The sequence below is a fragment of the Haliotis rubra genome, unplaced genomic scaffold (genome assembly GCF_003918875.1).
Source record: "Haliotis rubra isolate DU_JTF1 unplaced genomic scaffold, ASM391887v1 Scf992, whole genome shotgun sequence".
NCBI classification, from domain to species: Eukaryota; Metazoa; Mollusca; class Gastropoda; order Lepetellida; family Haliotidae; genus Haliotis; species Haliotis rubra.
In genome coordinates this window covers 110,636-133,211 of record NW_025767737.1, presented here as the reverse complement: position 1 = coordinate 133,211, position 22,576 = coordinate 110,636, and the positions used below count along the sequence as shown (strand labels likewise).

At 39.6% G+C, this 22,576-nt stretch overlaps 1 protein-coding gene and 1 pseudogene across 1 annotated transcript; one reads left to right on the top strand and one right to left on the bottom strand.

Annotated features, from left to right (window-relative positions):
- LOC124265758 overlaps window positions 1–20,739 on the top strand; it is a 29,878-nt pseudogene extending 9,139 nt beyond the window's left edge.
- Window positions 20,740–20,921: 182 nt separating this feature from the next.
- LOC124265757 lies at window positions 20,922–22,140 on the bottom strand. The gene is made up of 2 exons (XM_046700576.1): window positions 21,724–22,140; window positions 20,922–21,151 (listed from the first exon to the last, which is right to left on the bottom strand). The coding sequence occupies exons 1-2, from the start codon at window positions 21,845–21,847 to the stop codon at window positions 20,922–20,924; spliced, it is 354 nt and encodes a 117-aa protein (XP_046556532.1). The 5' UTR covers window positions 21,848–22,140.
- Between the last annotated feature and the right edge of the window lie 436 nt (window positions 22,141–22,576).

Below are 22,576 nucleotides of genomic sequence, written 5' to 3'. Positions count from 1 at the left end.
TTGAAAGGTACCATTGTACACAATGGTGCCATTGGCGTAGACGGGCAGGCAGCCATGACAATGGTGGCACTGCCATGCCGGTAAGGGTGGTGATGCTGTCTCCAAGGACATGAGTTCCAGATCCCAGTTTTCTCCAGACATGATTGATGGTTGTAACACTGCTTCGGTCATCCCTCTCATCATATATAGTGAGAGCTCAGCCAATCCAAGGCCATGGGGGCGCCACCACCTCACGGTGACGCCATCGGTTCTACTTCATTACCCTCACGCGCGACCATGACGTCATGGATACCACGTCATCGACGACACGTCATCGCTGTCTCGTCGCCCATATATAAACTCCAGCATGGATCAGTGAGGACTATCTTGATGCAACATGGATGCAAGAAAAGTGGAAGTCATGCGACCGGCGCCTTACCGGAAAAATTGCGGGTAGCAATGTACTTGCGGTGCAGCCCTACCTTACAAGGGAATGCTGGCATCAAAATGGAAGAGGCAGCAACAACACCTACAGAACCGGTACCCACAACGGCAACAGAAGCAGCGGCAGCCCCACCACCACCTACGATGAGGAGACACGGTGGCGCCACACCACCACCAACAATGGCAGCGAAGAGAAACATTACCAAAATGGTCATCCAAATGGCGACTGATTATCTGTCCTACCTGTTTTAAAGCATTATCCTCGAATCGCTTTGATGTCGTTCCAGGAGCTGACTTCTACATATGCCTCTACTGTGGGGAAGGCATCATCAAGAGAGGCAACAGCAGCATGATGATGTGTGCCAGCCGGAAGGTATTTTCAGGGTCTCCATCTCCTCTGTGATGCTAACCTGCCTGGTTCACATACCAACGGCCATTTTCAGGGCCACCCACCTCGCTCGAAAGAAGGCTACATCCAATGTTTTTTAACCACACACACACACACACTTGTCTAGCCACGCCATCGTCCGCCTCACCCCCTCTCCCTCCCTCCCTCCTTCCCTCTCCTTTCCTCTCCTCTCCTTCCCTTCCCTCTCCGTCCCGTCCCGTCCGCCGCTCGTCCGTTCCGCCATCTTGAAAGGCGTTTACGCTCGCGAGATCCCGCGAGAATCCACGAGATCCCGCGAGATCTCAAGCGATCCCACCGGATGGGACGCCATCTTGAAACGCGTCCGCCATCTTGGCCCGGAGATGACGTCATCGTCATGCGCACGCAACCACCGGAACCGGACGTGACGTCATGGCGATGCGTGCGCACACACCGGAACCGGAAGCACCGGAACCGGAACCCGAGTGATCTCCCCTGACCGGAAGTGACTGATCCAAGATGGCGGCGCCCATGGGGACCGGATGTGCCGCCATCTTGAAAAAGGGGCCAGGGAGACGTTGTACACTACTCAAGTATAATTGGTGAAACTCTTGCCAAAAATTCATCATCGACAAATTATGTCCCTGAGTTTCAGATATATCAGAAACAAAAGGAAAAGAAAAAACTTAATCTCGAATCAACTAACGGTGTAGATTATAACTAAGTGTTTTCATTACATGAGCCACACACTGCTCTTGAGCAAGCTCTTACACTGCAGCGGTTGATGGTTATATACATTACCAGCTACTGAAACACTTACCTGAACCATGTCTAATGCCACTTTTAGATATATTTGACCAAATATGGACGTCTGGAGAATTTCCTCCTTCGTGGCGTAATGCCGTTGTAGTCCCAATACCAAAACCTGGCAGGTATCATACAGATCCGTCTAATTACAGACCGATATCTCTAACTAGCTGTGTCTGTAAAACCATGGAACGTATGGTGAATAATAGCTTAACTTGTTATCTTAAAACCAATAACCTTATAACAAATATTCCATGTGGTTTCAGGAAAAATCGAAGTATCATTGATCATTTGGTACGTTTAGTATCCTTTGTTAAAAATACTATAGTAAATAAACAATATGCTGTATCAATTTTCTTTGATCTTGAGAAAGCTTATGATACGACCTGGAATCATGGCATTTTCAAGGATTTACATGATTTTGGTTTGAGAAGCCGTTTGCCTCTTTTTATATCACAGTTTTTAAAAGACAGGCAATTTCAAATCCGAGTGGGTTCAACCCAGTCTGATCATTAGAATCAGGATCAGGGGGTCTCCCAAGGAAGTATTTTGTCTGTAACACTGTTTAGCATCAAGATCAATAGTTTATCAACGGTTTTAAATGATTCAGTTGATGGATCATTATTTGTGGATGATTTCAATATTTCTTGTCGTGGTAGAAATATGCATACTATTGAACGGCAACTGCAGTTTAAACAAAATAAGTAAATGGTGTCTTGAAAACGGCTTTAAATTTTCTAAATAAAACAAACTAATTGTCTACTTTTTTGTAGAACATATAAGCCTGATAAGGACCCAGGACTATCTTTAAATGGTACTCCCATCAAAGTTGTAAAGGAAGCCAAATTCTTGGTCCTAATTTTCGATTCCCATTTAACATTCCTACCTCATATTAAATCCCTTAAAGCTAAATGCCAGGAGGCACTCGATTTGTTAAAGGTTGTCTCCAATTCAAAGTGGGGAGGGGATCAAACTACCCTCCTTCACTTATACAGATCATCGGTGCGATCTAAACTTGATTATGGCTCGATCGTGTATGTCGGAGCCTGCAAAAGCAACCTTAAACTACTTTATTCTGTTCACCACCAAGGTTTTAGACTTTGTCTTGGATCATTTAGAATTTCCCCAGTTGATAGTCGCTACGTCGAGGCAGATGAGCCGTCTCTTTCCCAAAGCCGTATTAACTTATCTTTACAATAGATACTCATGCCAATAATGGTAACGAATTACAATATAAACAAAAATCAATTAAAAAATAAATATAATACATACAAATCCTTATTAACAGATGGATCCAAGGATGGTGGAGCAGTTGCTTGTGCCGGTGTCATTGGATCCCCGAACAATATGTTCCCCACTACCAAATAACAGCTCTATTTTCACAGCAGAAGCTAACGCCATATTAACAGCTCTTACATTTATAAATTAACACCTAAATATAAACAATACATCATCTTTTCCGATTTTTAGGCTATTAAAAATCTTTCTTGTAAACATCCACTTTTAATAGAAATTATTGAATTGTATAATGAGCTTGCTACTGGCCAATCGACGTCGTCTTTGTTGGTTACCCAGCCACGTTGGCATTTCTGGGAATACAATGGCTGATCTTGCTGCTAAGGCACACTCAGTAAATCTGTGACAACACGTCTTATTCCATACTCTGATTACAAAGCTAGCAATAGAACTTACATCCGTGATCTGATGCAGAAGAAATGGGACACCCATGTAAACCTTATATTGGTTACACCTACTCCGGTTGTCAGTCGAGATTTGAGGAGGTCATCATGCGACGATGTCGCATTGGCCATACGCCCTATACTCACAAATACTTATTAAAAGGTGAAGATCCTCCGTTTTGTATCCTTTGTGATGAGAGAACCCCGGTCAAGTATGTCCTGCTTGGCTGTGTTGAATTCTCCATCATAAGGGATAAATATTTCAATGTAAAAAAAATGCAGGATCTTTTTACAAATGTTAATTATCATTTAATTATTGTGTTTTTTAAAAGAAATTGATTTGTTTGATAAATTCCGATAAATGTATTTTGTAAATAGACATATTTTAAAGATTGGTAATCTAGGTTAGTAACTTAGATTGTTAGTGGCTGTACGCTCGAAGGGGGTTAAAGTATTGTAAAATTATTGTCCTCCTGAGAGGGTACGTAAGTCCTAACACTTTCAAAGTAAAATGTAAATTTACTTGTCTTGTTCTTTTAACAAAGCTACATTTTCCTACAATCGCCAATGGCTGAAGGGATGGTGTAAATCCAGCTAGGGTCCATGCAGATAGCAAAAGTAATGTAAGTCCCCATGGTTCCTAGTATGGTGATCTACCTTCAATTGTTGGCGATCTATAGCCCGTGTTTTATACTGTATTGTCATCTTTAATTGAAATGTTTTAGCTTTGCTCGCTAGTTTTATTCATATCTGTGATTCTCTAGTATTTTGACTATCCATCGTCGACAGGTTTTAATCTTCAAAACGTTTTCTCTTTATATTGTATAAATTCTTTTCGTCACGATATGGCTGAGATGTCAATATCTTCATCTAGCTGTATGTCAATCTGTTCTTTCATAAACCACTGTAAATCCTTTCCCGTATAACCCGAACTTTCACCAAACTCGTTGGGGTTGGGGGTGGGTTTCTAACGGTATCAAATCAAATCAAATTAGACATTTATATAGCGCTACATATCCTGCTCATGTGCGCTTTGTCGAATGCTCGTTTGAAGAGGATGGTTTTGCGACAAGATCGGAAACTGTTGATATTTTCCGATTTTCTGACATTTTCAGGTAATCAATTCCAGAGTACAGCACCCGGTCTGCTAAATGATCTATCTCCGTATGTTCTGGTTCGGACAAATGGAATAGCCTAGCTGACTAGCAATGAAATGCATCACAAATTAAACTTCAGGAAACAAAATATGCAAGACACCTTTTTGTATGTTTGAAATTGGTAGAGGTCGGCTAGAATCAAACTTAGAGATTAAACTGCACAAAAAGGCAATTTGAAACTACCATCGCTTGTTCAAATGACTCCCCCTTCGGTTTACTGAAAGAACTCGAGAAAGAAATGATGGATTTTGAGGTCATTTTAAAGGTCACAGCGACGGTGTAACAGTTTTGCACATGCCAAGCTTGGTAGCCGCGAACTTAGGAAAGAATTAATAGATTTTGATTCAATTTTATATCAAGGTGTATTGGCGGGAATCCCCCAACACCAATTGAAACATGTTCAAAAAACATGTTGTATGTTGGTAAAAGTTAAACTTAGATATTCAAGTGGCAGCTCTCAATATGTTGTATATCTCGACACAATGTTTTTGAAAATTTAAAATTAGGGTGTCCTGAAAAAAAACAGTCCCCGTCTAAATGTAAATCAAGCAATCCAAATCTTTGAATGCTGGTGATGGCGGGGTGTCATCCAATACCATGCTGAACATATTTTATATGATACTATCTGAGCGTATACCATTATCAGTGCTGCCTATCACGCTGAAGGCCCTGTTTCGAGGAGGCACCGAGGCCCGGTTCCCGAGATGGGCACATTTGCGTAGTATCCTTGGACAAGATACTTAGATCTACACTGTCTCAGTTCACCCGGCTGTAAAATGGGTACCCGTGAGTATGTGCTGGCAATGTGAGTGTTTAGTTCATGGCAGCATGGCTGTACAGTCCCCAGGGAGTTGAAAACGTATCGGAAACTACGATAGCGTCCTATGATCGGGGATAGTAATGTACGTAGCGCCATGAGCAGGCAATGTGCCTGGATGTGAGCGCCATATAAGTGGAATATTACTATTACTAGATACCAAATGGGAGATTGTTTTCCATTTTCTGCAAATTTGCAAGAAACATGATACCCAATGTTGTGATGACTAATATCTCGTTATCCACATTACCCACATGGAATTTTGGATATGACTTTGCTAGTGATTCCTTCAAAATAAAATGGAAGCTTTTTTCAATCATTGGAAATCGAGAATATAGTTAGTTTGACTAGTTTTTCAACGCCCCTCATAACATGCTTAAAAGAAATGAAAACGTCTAAGGAAAAAGCATTTCGATCTCTGAATAATTCTGAGCTATTTAAAAACAAAAAGCAAAGGAGCCGTGCCAATTAACACTTATCAGAGGGGTACACAAAGGCCTCAGTCTGGACTACCAGTTGTCCGACTTCCATTTTTGTGGACGCCGCGGTGTCTGAGCGGTCTAGGCGTCAGACTTTGTGTGCTGGCGATTAGGTGCCTGACTCTGAGGGTGTGGGTTCGAATCCCGGATGGGAATCAACTCAAAAAGTACTAGAATTGGTACTTTACTAAGAAAGTGTATTCCCAAATATAACATGTTAATTACAGAACTATTAGTTTAATACCTTTCCTTCGGAAAATCCTTGAAAGAATAATGGTAAAACATGTGCACGACCATTTTCATGAACATAAGATTTTAAGTAAATTCCATTCAGGTTTTACTGCTAGTCATTCTACTACATCTCAACATAGAGATTTATAATAATATATGCTCAGTCCTAGATAATCACCACCTTTACTGTATGCTGTTTTGTGATATTTCAAAAGCTTTTTACAGGGCATGGCATAAAGGTTTATTGCACAAATTAGAAAACGATGGCGTTCGTGGAAACGTAGTTAGTTGGTTAACTAACTATCTATCTGGGCCCGGTTGTTCAATACTCGGTTATCTTAACCGCCGGTTAACTCCTAACGGCCGGATAAATCCTTAACCGGCGGTTAGGTAACCGAACGTTAAATATGCGTGTTCAAAACATGGTTAGTCATGCCGTTAGCTAACGTCGCCGTCAAAGTTTAACAGTGTGGTTAACGTCACTGTTTAGCTTCTATATATCCCATAGTTCCGTTTACTTCCGGTTTACCAAAAATGGAAACGCAAAATGTCGCCTGCACCCCAAGGAAACAGTCGAAATTTCTCTGCTGACGAAGAGAATGTAATCCAGCCAATGGTTGAGGCCAACTCTATAGTTCTTCATAGGCACGCGAATGTTGTAGCGTTACGAACATTTTGTATTGGAAAACAAGGTTCCAGCCGTTTGCATAATTTATATTTCAAAGACATATGATCCCTGCTCTGTGTGGGAATTACTTCAATGCCAGCAACAGAAAAGACATTTCAGTTAAAAACTATAGCACAGCTATAGATAAAATATGATGAATCCATGAAAATAATATTAATATTAGAAGCATGTTGTCCGTGGATAGAAAATGTATAAATATTACACAAAGAGTTACGCTTAGACGGCTACAGTCTTAATGAATCTTTGAAATCACACAAGACCTATCGCTCACTATTCACTCCTTAAATTGTCATGACTGTATGGCCAAGTCGTGAAGATGCTATCAATATCATTTATTAATTATTTCCAAGTCTGTCAAACATAGTAATGTATGAACACACATTGCCAAATCGTTTAACATCAAACAATATAGATGTTGTGTAATTAATACCATAGCTTTTATCTAAAATATGCGTTCAATACCAATAGAAACTTAATATGTTACTAGCACCACGTGCAAGTAATCAAACTGTATTCGTACTATAGGCCCAAGGGCCAACACTGCTGTATAAAAACGATATATTATTCGACCTTACTTTTGACAAGAATCTCATGAATAATAATGTCCAACATCGTCATTATCTGAACGCTTTCACAGACGCATTTTCCGGAAAGATGTCTTGAAAAACATGAAGCTGCGTCTAATTTATAGATGAATATAATTTCCCCGATACTCATTAATAAGATGACCCTTCATTAAGTTCAATTCACAAGTAACTGCAGAAAATGCATAATTCTTGTTAATGACTTCAAGGACGGAAACATGTATTAATATATACTGAGTCAAAAAAGAAACTTCACAAAATGTAATTTTTAAAAATAATGATTTTTTTTTCTCTGATGATACATCTATGTATCCGAAATGGGATCCCTATCTTTCGACTCTAGAAAAACGTTAGCAAAACCCACTCAAACCCATCCATTCGTCGTGCAAATGACGTTAGTGCCAAATCAGGTTTTGCACGTGCAGTCGATCACGTGATCTTCGCATCGAATATTTCTTCTTGCACGTGTTTGCATTGGCCTCAAGAAGTGAAAAAAAAACACCTTTTTAAACCACAGTTCTAATGGTACTTGAAATGCCACGATTGTCAATTGTGCAACGTGAACGTGCCGTTGGCATGTTGCAAGCTGGAAGATCAGTTATTGACGTCGCAAGAGCAATGGGATGCAGCCGTCGTACTGTGTATGACTTGCGAGGTCGTCTACAACAAACTGGCACCACTTCTCATCCCCCAAGGTCGTGTCGTCCAGGTGTGACGTCACGAGCAGAAGATCGTCCTACGTCACCTACGTGACAGATTTCTGCCGGCTACACGACCCAGGGCTGGGATGTTTAGAGGTCGACTGTCCTCGTCGACCATTCGAAATCGGTTGCGGGCTGCCAATCTCCATTCTCGACGTCCATATCGTGAGCCAATATTGACGCTGTTTCATCAACGTCAACGTCTGCCGTAGGCCCAACGTCACCTCCGATGGACCCAGAGAGACTGGAATCGAGTCGTCTTTAACGATGAATCCAGGTTAACCCTCAGATTCGCGGACGGCAGGCATAGAGTCTGGAGACGATGTCATGAACGGTATGCCCAATGTTGTGCACAGGAAGTCGACAGATTCGGGGGCGGAAGTTGCATGGTGTGGGGTGCTTTCTGTGGGAACAACCGTTCCCGACTTCTGGTCATCTGTGGAAACCTCACAGCTGCTGCTTGCCGCGACCAGGTTCTCACCCCTGAACTCGTTCCTTTCATGGCGGCTCATGGCCCTGTGATATTTTGACCTTATAAATAGCAGCTAAATTCCCCCTCATTGTGTGAAATTAATTCTACCTTGAATGCGTATGCTTAGTCTGTCTCATAGTCCCTGAACCACATTATTTTCCCTACTGCCACATGCCCTCTCTGCAGTGCTAAAACCCTAAATAAAACAAGTCTAGATGTCCTCAGGTTCTGAATCTCTGGGGTCATTAGGGCTCCTTTTCAATTTAAACAGGCTTGTTTGTTACTATCAAAATTATATATATTCAGAGACAACATTAGTTTGTCGTGTGAACACTCGAGTCGGCAAACTCATACCACTCATAAGATAATTGAATAATAATCACAGACCACTTGAACCTGAAGGTGACACACACACCTAGGCCGGAAAGTGGAGGGTGGGGTTCAACAATCGATTAGGTCACACAAAGGTCACACCTATGTTACGTCATAAAAAGAAAATGGAGGATAGTCTGTCCAGACACCACCACCCCCCACCCCCTTACAACAGGTGTCTGTAAGGGTGATGATGTAAGAGAGGGTCGGCTGGTTAGTTTGACGTCGCACTCAGCAATATTTCAGCTATATGGCTGTAGGTAATCAAGTCTGGACCAAACAAGTCGGTGATCAACAGCAAGAGCATCGATCAACGCAACTGGGATACGATGACATGTGTCAACCAAGACAGCGAGCCTGACCACCCGATCTCGTTAGTTGCCTCTTATGACAAACATGGGTTACTGAAGACCAAATCTAACCCAGATCTTGAGTGAGTGAGTTAAAATTTAATGTCAATTGGCAATATTTCAGCCACATCGTGACTAAAACTAGTTCTAAATCAATAATATATACAGATAATATATAACACCCTGACAACGAAAGACAGTAAGATCACTAGATTATCACAAGATGAGTTAAAACTTACTAGCATATAAATTTAAAAGTAGAAAACTATTTTTGGACAAAACAATGTAAAAATGGGCCAGTAATCGCCAACAACTGCTAAAGGTAGATCACCATACTAGGGACCATGGGGACTTACAGTGCCTTTGCTACCTGCACGGACCCTAGCTTGATTTACACCATCCCTTCAGCCATTGGCGATTGTAGGAAAATGTAGCCGGCAGTTAAAAGAACGAAGATACTACGTTTAATATATGGCAAATTTACAGTTTGCTTTGAAAGTGTTAGGACTTACGTATCCTCTCAGGAGGACAATATTTTTTTACAGTACATTAACCCCATTTGAGGGTACAGCCACTAACAATTTAAGTTACTAATCTAAATTACCAATCTTTAAACTATGTCTATTTACAAAATACGTTAATCAGAATTCATAAAACAAATCAATTCCTTTTTCAAAAACAATAATTAATTGATAATTAACATTTGTAAAAGATCCTTCATTGTTTTAGCCATACATTAAAAACACAAAAACATTACGATTCAAAACATGGTACACTTAAATTGACTCAATGTTTTGGGACTTACGTACCCTCTCAGGGGGACAATAACTTTACAATACTTTAACCCCTTTTGAGGGTACAGCCACTAACAATCTCAGTAACTAATTTAAATTACCAATAATAAAATATTTATATATTTACAAATCAGTTAACAAATCTAATTCTTTAAAAAATGCTATAATTAAATGAGAACTTATATTACTAAAAAGATTTGAAATAGATATCCCTTGTGATGGAATATTCAACACAGTCAAGCAGGACATGCTTGACCGTGATTCTTTCATCACAAGGGATACAAAATGGAGGATCCTCACCTTTAAACAGGTATTATGAGTATATCTGGTATGACAGTAACATTCATTGCAAAATATATGTTGTAATTTTATTATAGTGATTCATCTTAGATTGTGTAGGACAATCCAAAACGTATTTTGAAACATTCATAAATGGGCAGGCGTGAGCTTCGGTCATCTCACATTAGCCTAGTGGTTGAATGGTTCGTTTGTAACGAAGCTGCGGGTTTGATTCCCAACATGATTACAATGTGTGAAGCCCATGTCCTGTGTCATCCGTCACATCCGTAATATTGCTAAAAGCGTCGTTGAACTAAACTCACTAACTCATCTCACGAACAGCGGTTGTTTGAATATCATTACGTTCATCCTCATTATCCAGCCTTGGCCTACTTTCGAAAGTTTGACAGCTGGTGCTACTTCTTCAAGATTGTTATCACTGACTTGGTTGCTATCACATTGCTACATTATCTTATGCTGCCTTTTAATGTAACCCTCTGATTTATGTATTCTTAGTGAGTACTATTGTTACAGTCACAAAAAAGACGTGACTTGACGAATGACATATCATTTATTCGTATGAAGACCGCTATCCCATATACAGAGAATGTGTTTATGTGTAATTAAAAAATACAGTTTGCTGTACCCCCATGTGAAGTGTAATAAAGTACACTATTGCCCTGAACTAGGGCTTGCGTCCTTGTACTTTAACTATTATAGGTCAGGACAAAAATGTCCTTTATTACATGGGGGTAGAGCGAACTGCATTTCTTTTGTAAGATGTCAATGAATTAATCTAGGCAGAAAGCAAACAGAAATGCGAAGGCGTGGGTGACCTAAATTACCTATCAAGAAGACGAAGAAGACAAGAATTTTATTGTATTCAAGGCCTCGGGCCCATATAAAGTTTACAGAGTTGTACATAAGTATTTTTGACAAGTAAGTTGTAACTAATGTTTCAACAATTCATATCTTAACTTACTGGAGTGTTTTATAAACAATGACAGAATTCTAATATTGTGTTCATTGCAAGAACATAATAGCGATTTAAAAGCTACATCGGGGGGCTTTGACAGGTAATACTCCGGTATATATTTCTTTCTAATGTCAGCATAAGATTTACAGACAAAGGTGAAGTGAATTTCGTTTTCTACTGCTTCTTTGCATAATGGACAGATTCTTTGATTCCTCTCGATGGACATTTTTCTTCCTTCATTTACCATTAAATTTAGCAAACCTAGTCTGAATTTTATAATCGTATACCTTAAATCGTTGCATCTAAGTACAGATAAATATTTTATGGTTGTAGTAAAGTTATAAATGTCCTATAACAATCATAGCGTGTGCTACTATTAAAAGGTGATTGCCATTCCTGGTGATACATATTAATAGTTCGATTGCGAAAGTCATTAATAAAAACATCGATATGACCAATAGTTTGGTTTAACCAGACAAGCTAACCGGGCAAAAATATGGACATCATAATGGTGATTAACTCACAGAACTATGTTTAACCAGAGTGAAATTTATGTTCACCTAACACGAAAGTGCAGACAGGATCTTGATGTCAGTATTCACACAATATTATGTTGTCATGCAGAAAACGTTGGGTTTGTTTGTGTGGGTTGTTTTTTTGTTGTTGTTTTTCTATAATTATTATTTGTTTTTGTATTTGTTTGTTTTTTGTTTTATTTTGTTTGTTTTTTGTTGTTTTTTATAGACACTGGTGTTTAAGTTCATGGAATGATTGGTTTCAACAGGGGGACACGTTGGTTTTAAATTTCGAATATCTTTAGTACACTAAAACCATGACGATGACACGTATGTTCAACATAATGAGAGCATGTATGTCCACTATTTGAACATTCTGTCATCTTTTTCAGATTGATAGAATTAACTATACACGTAACCTCTTCACATGTGGGTCACGACGAAGACCCGGGTTGTATTCCACACATGGGTACAATGAGTGAAGCCCATTTCTGGTTAGGTCTTCCCTGCCGTGATATTGCTGATATATTGCAAAAAGCGGCTTAAAACCAAACTCAATCACTCACATTTGGGATTAGGAAGTTTGGACTTACAAAATGATACACTTTACAATTTAATCTGTTTCGTGAAATTACAATGCCATGTATGTAATCATAAAATGCAGTCTGACATAAGTGTGAACATGCACAGGTCCATTGGTCAGCAGCAGCCTTAACCACCTCTGACTGCCCAGCAAACAGAACGTTTGTATGCTTCGAACTTACTTGCAAGTGTGCACCAGGAAACAGCTTCAACCCTGCCCCCCACAAAAAGCTGTGTAAGACTTAAGTCAGTTTTGCAGATATAGTGAGGCCAAATATGATCTATACTAACGGAAAAATAACTGTGCAAACCATAACATGGCATAAAATACTAGTTATTTGAAAAGGTATATCAAATGACCCCAAGTAAACATGTAGCAAAGCACTTTGCAAGACATTTGATGTCAAGTATCGCGCAAATTCCAACATAAACTGCGCGTACATCATTCGGAGGCGTACAGAATATCAGTGTCTACGCGTGTGTGTGTGTTGGAGATTGGAATGGTCGAAAATGAACTGGTTTTGTGTCTGTGAAAACACGATCTCATCTCTTAGGAGACGTTTGAAAACTGATGTGAACACGAGAGAGATATTCTTCGGCCCGGCCACGTCATGCCAGCAAGACAACTAAATTCGGCTTAACAATCTAAGGAATAGATTCCATACTGCCAGTTAGACTGCTCGAACCATTCCTGACTTACGTCAGTTTAGTTCCTGGAGTGCACGGAACTGACCGAAGGAGCACAAAATCTTTTGTTCCATGCAGCATCCGAATTCTTAATAAGCCCTAACATTTTACTCCTCACGTGTTTTCTTTTTAAACTTCGTACACTGCTTTTAGGTGCATGGGGCTAACTTTGTTTTATGTTTGATATTTATGTTAATAATGTTATGTTGTTGTCAATCTTAGCGTTACCAGTTAATTTTAATATTGTCCATTAAATGTTTTATGATTGTTGAATTTTTCAGAGCTCTTATGAATGTAAACAAAATTTCCCCCGTCGATAATAATCTTATCCTAGCTTATTCTGACGCGTGCGTTGTTCAACGTCGATAGTTTGGTGGTGAAAGCGTTATGGTATGGGGTCGCATCACATCTCATGGTCGGATACAACTTGTGATTGTTAATAGCAATCTGACCTGTCAGCGATACAGGAATGAGATCATTGTGCCTCATGTGCAGCTGTTGATTCAACATAACGTCACATTTCAGCAAGATAATGCCCGTCCACATGTCGCCCGTGTTGTGACGGATTTCCTGAGACAGCAGAACATTCTGATACTCCCCTGGCCAGCAGCTTTCTCCGACTTGGGATGAAATGGGAGGAGACGTTTACGTCAAGCACAGAATCACCTACTCACGTTAGCTGAATTTGGACAAGCGTCCGTTCAGACATGGAACAACATTCCCCAAGTTTTGTTCAATCGCTTAGTGTTGTCTGTGCGTCATCGTTGTCAAGGCTGCATCAACAGTTGAGAAACACAATACTGAATTTGTGAACTGACTTTTCAAGACATCTCTTAAATGGAGTGTCACGACGCCAAATGTGAAAGCATACAGATTATGACAGTATCATGCCAACAGTTACACCGTGATGAAGGAAAACACCATAAATCATGTTGTTCTCTTTTGCAATAAAGTGGATACACCAAATAATGCAAGTTACTTTGTTCCACTAGTATGTGTTCCTCGTGAATCACGTTTAAACATTCAGTTGTATCAGCTAAGATGTCATTGTCAAAGTTTCTGAGTTCAGGTTGAATTGAATTATTCTGGGGGTTTTCTGGTCCAGGATCTGCTAGCATGCATCGGCATTGTGGAAATGCCATGGACTGCTACGTCAAGGGTTCCTGTGTTTCAGGGGAATGTGCATTTGTGATCCAGAATTCACCTACAACTCATCGAAACAAGCTTGCGTGAGAAGTGCGTCATGAGTGCTAGCATTCGGGTTGAATAATCCTCACTCAAGGGACGTTTGTCTATGATTGTATTTTTGTCACAGATTAAGTGGGGTCAAAACTGCCCACTATCACTCTGTACATCAACCTACTCTGCTCAAATCACTAATTAGCAATCCAGTGTATGTTACAGTCAATTTCTTTGAGTGGCATGTTTAAGTTGGAGAATCAGATAAGGACAAAACTTTATGGATAAACAACTTCTTTTTCGGATGATGCGACGTTTCGATACAGATTCTTGTATCGTTGTCAAGCAAGTCAAGCGATACAAATATTTGTGTTGAACCGTCGCATCACCCGAATAAAGAACCGTTACAGTCAATGTCTACAATCAGGCAGTGTGTACAATGACTGAAATAACCAGTCAATGTGTACATTGCCTGGTTCACTCAGTCAATGTGTACATTGCCTGGTTCACTCAGCCATTGTGTACATTGCCTGGTTCATTCAGTCAATGTGTACATTGTCTGGTTCACTCAGTTATTGTGTACATTGCCTGGTTCACTCAGTCAATGTGTGCATTGCCTGGTTCGCTCAGTCAATGTGTAGATTGCCTGGTTCACTCAGCCATTGTCTAGATTGCCTGGTTCACTCAGCCATTGTGTACATTGCCTGGTTCACTCAGTCAATATATACATTGCCTGGTTCACTCAGTCATGGTGTACATTGCCTGGTTCACTCAGTCATGGTGTACATTGCCTCGTTCACTCAGTCATTATGTTATTCCCTGGTTCACTCAGTCAATGTGTGCATTGCCTGGTTCACTCAGTCATTGTGTACATTGCCTGGTTCACTCAGTCATGGTGTACATTGCCTGGTTCACTCAGTCAATGTGTAGATTGCCTGGTTCACTCAGCCATTGTGTACATTGCCTGGTTCACTCAGTCAATGTGTACATTGCCTGGTTCACTCAGTCAATGTGTACATTGCCTCGTTCACTCAGTCATTATGTTATTCCCTGGTTCACTCAGTCAATGTGTGCATTGCCTGGTTCGCTCAGTCAATGTGTAGATTGCCTGGTTCACTCAGCCATTCTCTAGATTGCCTGGTTCACTCAGCCATTGTGTACATTGCCTGGTTCACTCAGTCAATATATACATTGCCTGGTTCACTCAGTCAATATATACATTGCCTGGTTCACTCAGTCATGGTGTACATTGCCTCGTTCACTCAGTCATTATGTTATTCCCTGGTTCACTCAGTCAATGTGTGCATTGCCTGGTTCACTCAGTCATGGTGTACATTGCCTGGTTCACTCAGTCATGGTGTACATTGCCTGGTTCACTCAGTCATGGTGTACATTGCCTGGTTCACTCAGTCGTTGTGTACATTGCCTGGTTCACTCAGTGATGGAGTACATTGCCTGGTTCACTCAGTCAATATGTACATTGCCTGGTTCACTCAGCCATTGTGTACATTGCCTGGTTCACTCAGTCAATGTGTACATTGCCTGGTTCACTCAGTCAATGTGTACATTGCCTGGTTCACTTAGTCAATGTGTACATTGCCTGGTTCACTCAGTCAATGTGTACATTGCCTGGTTCACTCTGTCAATATGTACATTGCGTGGTTCACTCAGTCATGGTGTACATTGCCTGGTTCACTCAGCCATTGTGTACATTGCCTGGTTCACTCAGTCAATATGTACATTGCCTGGTTCACTCAGTCGTTGTGTACATTGCCTGGTTCACTCAGTCATGGTGTACATTGCCTGATTAATTAGCCCAATTATTGTACAGATTGACTGATTGTTAAACAGGGATTATTGAGAAGACACGTATGAATTGTTCCTCCGTGACCGAAGGTGCACAATTTCCATGTATTCATTATATGTTACAGAACCTGTTGGGATGTATCAGCCATGTGGTGATAAAAACCAGTGCTGCATCAATGGTTCTGTATGCTTCAACGGAAAGTGCATGTGCACCCCTGGTCTCAGATACCACAAGGCGGAGCAGGCATGCGTCAGGAGTGAGTAATTAGTAATAAAGAAATCAATGATAGTTTGCCTTGTTCATCAACACATATTGTGATAACTACATATTGTTTGAATATCGGATATCTTGAGGTAAATGAGCGCTACAGACAAAGTGCACAAGACGGTTGGCGTTTTCTACGTGCTCGTCAGCCCTTACTTTAGTGTTCGTTGCTGACATATAGACGTGAAATCCCTGTTGTGCAGGATGAACAAAGTAGCCCACAGCCACTACATTTGTGCAAGAAGGCGATTAAAGATTAAATATTAGCATATTGTTAGATACATGCATCAACCTGTCGTCATGTTTTCTGGTATGTCTGAACATGACTTCGTAATTGAGATAAAGTCTTAGTGAGTGAGTGATCCCATGAGTGAGTGAGTGATCCCATGAAGTGAGTGAGTGAGTTATCCCATGAGTGAGTGATCCCATGAGTGAGTGAGTGAGTGAGTGAGTGAATGAGTGAGGGAGTAAAGCTATTTGCGGCGACAGAGTCTTAATAGTTCACTTGAATTTTTTTCTCGATAGTCTTTAATAGTCCATTTTTCATCATTCATCATGCTCAGTTCTCCATGCTCAATGCATGCAAGACGCGCCCAAACAATGTGATTATTATTCCCCCCGATAACCCAAGTTGCCTGTGAAGCGCTAGAGGTTAATGATTACATCAGTTATCCCACCGGGTACCCATTTCTCCTCGAAACTGTCAGGAGACAAGCTGCCGAACACCGTTACCCATGTGCGAACTCTCCGCGCCCTGTGATTTGTGGCCCGGGCTCCATGCACAGGACAACTTACCACCACTGATCCGAAAGATTGCACGAGATATTTATGAAGTCAGATCTTCCCTGCCACACCGTTTAAAACATCGGGGATGGTCTTCCTTCCAGCGGCATTGTCACTACGGAGTGTAATCTGTCATTATATGTCATTTCTTTAATTGATGGTAAACCACATCCACAACAAGATCGCTAACCAAAGACAACATTTTTTAAACATCGAGGGAGCTTATTTAACCATAAATAATCCTCAGAGTGGAATCGAGGCCGTACGCGCCCCTGTATAACTACTACAGTCGTGGGTCTAATATATTTTCGTATAAGTAGTGACGTTCGTAACTTCTAAATTTTAAAATAGATTTACAACAGTCGTGGGTCTAATATATTTTCATAGAAATAGTATAGTTCTGTTTTTCGATTTTGGTGATCTGAAATATGGGGGTGGGTTCGCCTATACCGTCCCAGTTGCTTCCGTCGTCTTTGGGATAGCTCGAATGTCTATTCGAATTAACGCTAGCCGGAAACAATGCGGATCTGATCGCTAACCTCAAACAAATATTACCTCTGCTTTTGATGTTGACCGTGGCTTGTTTTTTCTTGTAGTAAGGGGCAAGCCCAGGTACGATCCGCCTTTGAACGGTATGTAGTTAGCTACGTCTAGATAGACCTTATCGATTCTGTCCACGACCCACCCGGAACCCCTGTGCGTGTAGCCTTCCAGGTATTCTCGTATTTTTTGCAACGAGGTGTCGATGGACGCGTCTATCATCTCGGGTTGAGTCGCAATTTCTTGTTTACCTCTGAAGTAAGGCTGAACGTACTCAACGGCACCGTCCGTCTGCTGTTTATCAAGCGACATTTTCACCGTAATTTGAAATTTGCGGCTTCCCGGGTCGTTCAGTTCCTCATTGACTTTGTCAGCGATCAGAGGTTTGACGTCGTCGATATATATAGGTTTGTCTACATTCATCCGCCAGCCTCTCAGATAATTACCTATAGCGTGTTCAGTGCGCACGAACTGTAGATCGACGACTCTGTGTTGATGCAACAGTTCAACGAGCTCGGGTTTCCTCATACGGGAATAACACACCAGGCCCAGGCCCAGGGATCATGAAAGTGTCTTAAGTCCATATTTTGTCTTAAGTCTTAAAATTTGGACTTAAGACTAAATTTAGTCTTAAATCGGGGATCACGAAGCTCGATCTTTGAGAAAATCTAAGTCTAAGACCAAATTTGATCTTAAGTCCTAAGACTGCCCCTGAGTAGACTTAAGACAATGTTTGTAGCAGTAAAGATGGCTGAAGTGATTCGCCCCGTTCGTAGGATTCGAGAAATAGACTACATATTCAGAGGACTTTTCGGGATCGTTTCAACCCTATAGACATGTATAGCGACGATCACTCTTTGAAAGATACAGATTTCTTCGTTCTACCATTTTTTTCATTGTTGATGTAATCAGCCATGAACTTGCACATCCCAACCAGCGTTCTCACAGTCTCCCAACCATCATTCAAGTACTGATATTCCTTCAGTTCGTTGCAAGTGGTGCTTTTCACCTATTAGTGGCCCAGTCGTTCTCTGTCAACAAGGCCACAGCCGGCAGGTGTGTCCGAAGAGTGACAGATTCACTCTGCAGACTCTCAACCCGATTCATCGCTTTTCCGACAGGCCAAAGATCACTTGACGTGAAACGCGCTTTCCATGCTATTGCCGGTAAGTAATACGTCCAATAATCACATTTGAGCATTAACATGATAATCTGAATAAACATATTCATGATAAGGATACATACAGTGCTTTCCAGAGTCAACGGAGCCAGCCATTTTGATCTAAAATTAGCACACGACACTGATGCCACCTATAAATGAACATACCGTATTCGTGCTAAAATCATTACGATACGTTTCTCTGCTTCATAGATTCAAGCAGTAGTCTGGGATCGCCTGTATAAGTTTGTTTTACTTTATTCAGGATTTCCAAAAGTGCTCGGCTGTGTCGATTGCACACATATAAGGATTGCGAATCCATAGGTAAACGAAGCTGAAGGGATTTCACTCTCTTAATGTTCAGGTAACTGAAATAATAATTTGATGACTGTGTTCCATTTGGATTTTCAATAAATGTATTAATTTCCAGAAACACTGAATTCATACACCTGTAAATATATATAAGAATACTACTACATATCCAGTTTCAGAATAATTACACCAACTCCAATATTACATAAAAAAACAGATGTTGACAAAGAAAGATAATTATGTTTATTAACATACATATAAAATATGGGATATTGAATGCATGTGATGTGCATGTCCTTATCAATTTTATGTAAATAAATTGTGATATGGAGCAAGGATCAACCATTTCATATTCCAAAGGGGGAGGAGCTTGGGTGTAGCTGAATAAAGAACATTGTCCCTGATTATATTTAAAAAAACAAAATTATGCAATCCAGATTGTTAAAAGATGTTGTGCCACATGGTTATGGGTGCTTTTTAATCAAAAATATTCTGGTTAATAGATTAAATTCCTGTCTAATATTTCAACAAATTCCAAGACTCCAGTTCCTTTCCCCCTCAAATATATCAAATTTGTCTAAAACAAATCTCCTTATAGGATTCTAAATACAGAATGCATTTTCTTCAGATGGTTTGTGACCCCAAGTTTCTAATCACCAACTGTGTGGCCAACTGGCCCGGATCATGCCATGATGCACGGATATTCAGGAAGTGTAAGCTCTGTCATAATTTTGAAAAAGGTAAGTATTCAAGTTTTCAAGATTTCTTCTGTCATTCCAGATGCCTATAGAACAAGTGTACTGTCCTCAGATTATAACAATACAGACGATAACATTTAAAATATACTGATTTCACTTCAGCTAAACTGATGGTCCAAAATGCAACATGTCAGTAAATATATTTATTGTTTATATCAGAAAATATGGTGATAATACATAGTGACAAAACTTAAATGTCACATGTAGGTCAATGTAGAGTGATAAAGTTCCTGAACATTGTAGAAAACTATTTTGATTTACATATACACATCGATGATACAGACTTGTATTTAATTCATAAGTGCAACCCCCTGATGTATTTAACTGCATACAGAGCGTCTTTCACTCTATCATTTGTGTCACATATCCCGTATCGTGAACTAGTATAAAATGAAGGCTATAGCAAATATTACAATATGTTGTGTGACCCAAGTTGAATTTGTTATCAAGAACTTTACAATATCAGCATTGGCAAAGATTTCCTTGTCACAGCTGAAATACTAATTTTGTGTTATAAGTCTTAGCTTCTGTATTTAGTGTTTAATCAGGTCATAACTATGCAAAGTGTTAAAGATAAATGAATATGAATATGTATTTCAGGTCTTCATGGTGGATTCCTGCTTGGGGACTCTAGATACCCCTGTAGATGCTACCTGATAACTCCCTACCACAATAATGGCGATCTGAGGCATAAAGAGAGATATAATTATTCTCTCTGCAGGACACGTGTACTCATTGAACAGACCTTTGGCATTTTAAAAAGACGCTTCCCTTGTCTGTCTACTGGATTGAGAATCAATCAAACCAGAGCCTGTAAATATGTTATCTCATTTGTAATATTACATAATATAGGAATTTTGAAACAAGATATTATAATCAATGATGTAGATGAATTGACAGATCACCAACAGCTGCAGCTTCAGGGAAATGATGGCTTCAGTATCAGAGACCATATTGCCCATAGCTATTTCAATTAATCATTCTGTCAAAAAAAATCAGAAGAAAGTTGTTAATTTATATAAAACATTAGATAGAACATTTAATTACTCAGAGTTGAAGTTGCAATATTACTCTGTTAAGCTGAAAGTTGGGTCAATATTTCGTATCTGCAATATTGTCAATTTTTGCTGCAGCCTAAATACTCGAATTTGTTCTCTTATCAGTTGTCCTTAATTTTCTCTAGTTCCTCTTTTAGTATTTCTTCTTCAGTTGACACTTTCACATGTCCAGCTGGTTCACCCCCCAGAAAAGAACTTGAAATCATAGTTGGGTCCAGATCAGGGATGTCAGTGATGCTGAAGGCCATATCATCAGCCGAGTTCAGATCAACTTCAATGGTTGTTGCTCCATCATGTGGGGCTTCAGCAGTTTCTGAGATATTCATGAAGTCTGAAAACAATAATTACTAAAGTCATTATTTATTCTTTCAAACATGAACTTCTCTATCATTATGTCAAATCTATTGAACAGAAATAGAACGTAAGCATTACATGTTATTGAGTAAAAGATGTTCCAAGCACCAAGTGTATCATAATTAGAAATGTAAAATGAACATATGTATATGTGAAATTGAAATTCATTAGCACATTTTATGCAAATGTTTCAATTCTTCACAGTGGACAACAATTGCACAGTCAGTTACAATATAAACTGTTTCCTAAAGCTAATATAATAGAATATATTATGCTTGTATGCATGATCTCTACTGATCACGTTGCCATCTTCATCTGGAAAGAAATTAACAAATGCAACCGGTATTGTCCAGATCAAGCATCATGATGTTGTGTTATATTGGAATTGCATAATCACTAAATGCAAACCAAAGTAAACTTTATGTGAAAAGGTATTTTTTCTGTTTTTCAATAACTGCAACAATTGGTATTTACTTTTCATGATGTTACATTTCAAACCTTTCACATATTTATCTGTATGTTTTTAACAACTTGTATAAATCAATTTACCTTCTGTGTCAATCCCGCCATCCACCCCACACAAACTTGGTCTCCCCTCCAAATTATACAGCACTAGTTGCTCGGGTACAGATGGGGAATTGGCTCTTGGTCCACCACCTGTTGGGGGTGTCATATACAAGCTTCTCTTTGCCTTGGCTAAAAAATATACATTCTTGTAAATACATTATGAAATCATAACATGTTGGAATGATACACACGTATTGTACATAACTGAGAATGTTCAACATGATGTCATCAATAACAGTAAAATTAATTGCATTTTGGAACAATAAACTATATATTCTGATATGAAGTTGTGTCATGTGAAGCTTGCAATATTAATATAGACAGTTCCATATCAGTTATTTGTAATATATTATATTACTGTTTCATATTACATAATGATTTTGGTCAGATGGAAATTAAATAAAAATGTATGCTGTAAAGGAATTGATTTCAAGTATCAGAATATAAATTTTACCTTTCTGTTGGATATTTTGATACTTTTTCCTTATTTCACTCAGAGTTCTGAGTCCAGATCGACCCCTTCTGCAACAAACAAAGGTCTCTTAGCCTGTTATTTCTGGGATGTGCAGGTTATATGACAATATGTATACGAGATACGTAGATATGTTTGATAAGCCATGTTGGATTATTAACAGTCACTGTCTGCATGGTCACTGTTTACATAGTACGTCTTGGGTCAAATTCTATCCTAAATGATAATTCAAAATAAACTGATATTTCAATAATCCTTTGACAAATAAACACTAGAAGGTTTTTGTGTGCACGTGTGTCGAAATCACATTGAGGTTGGGGAGTATTTTAGAAACTATATTAGTCCAGCTACTTACGAGTTAAT

Excerpts from the sequence above, each read along its gene's own strand:
- LOC124265757 (XM_046700576.1), bottom strand. The coding sequence starts at position 21,847 with ATGACACCCCCAACAGGTGGTGGACCAAGAGCCAATTCCCCATCTGTA. Across the intron at positions 21,152-21,723 it reads TGGCGGGATTGACACAGAAG|ACTTCATGAATATCTCAGAA; the intron begins GTAAATTGATTT and ends TATTGTTTTCAG.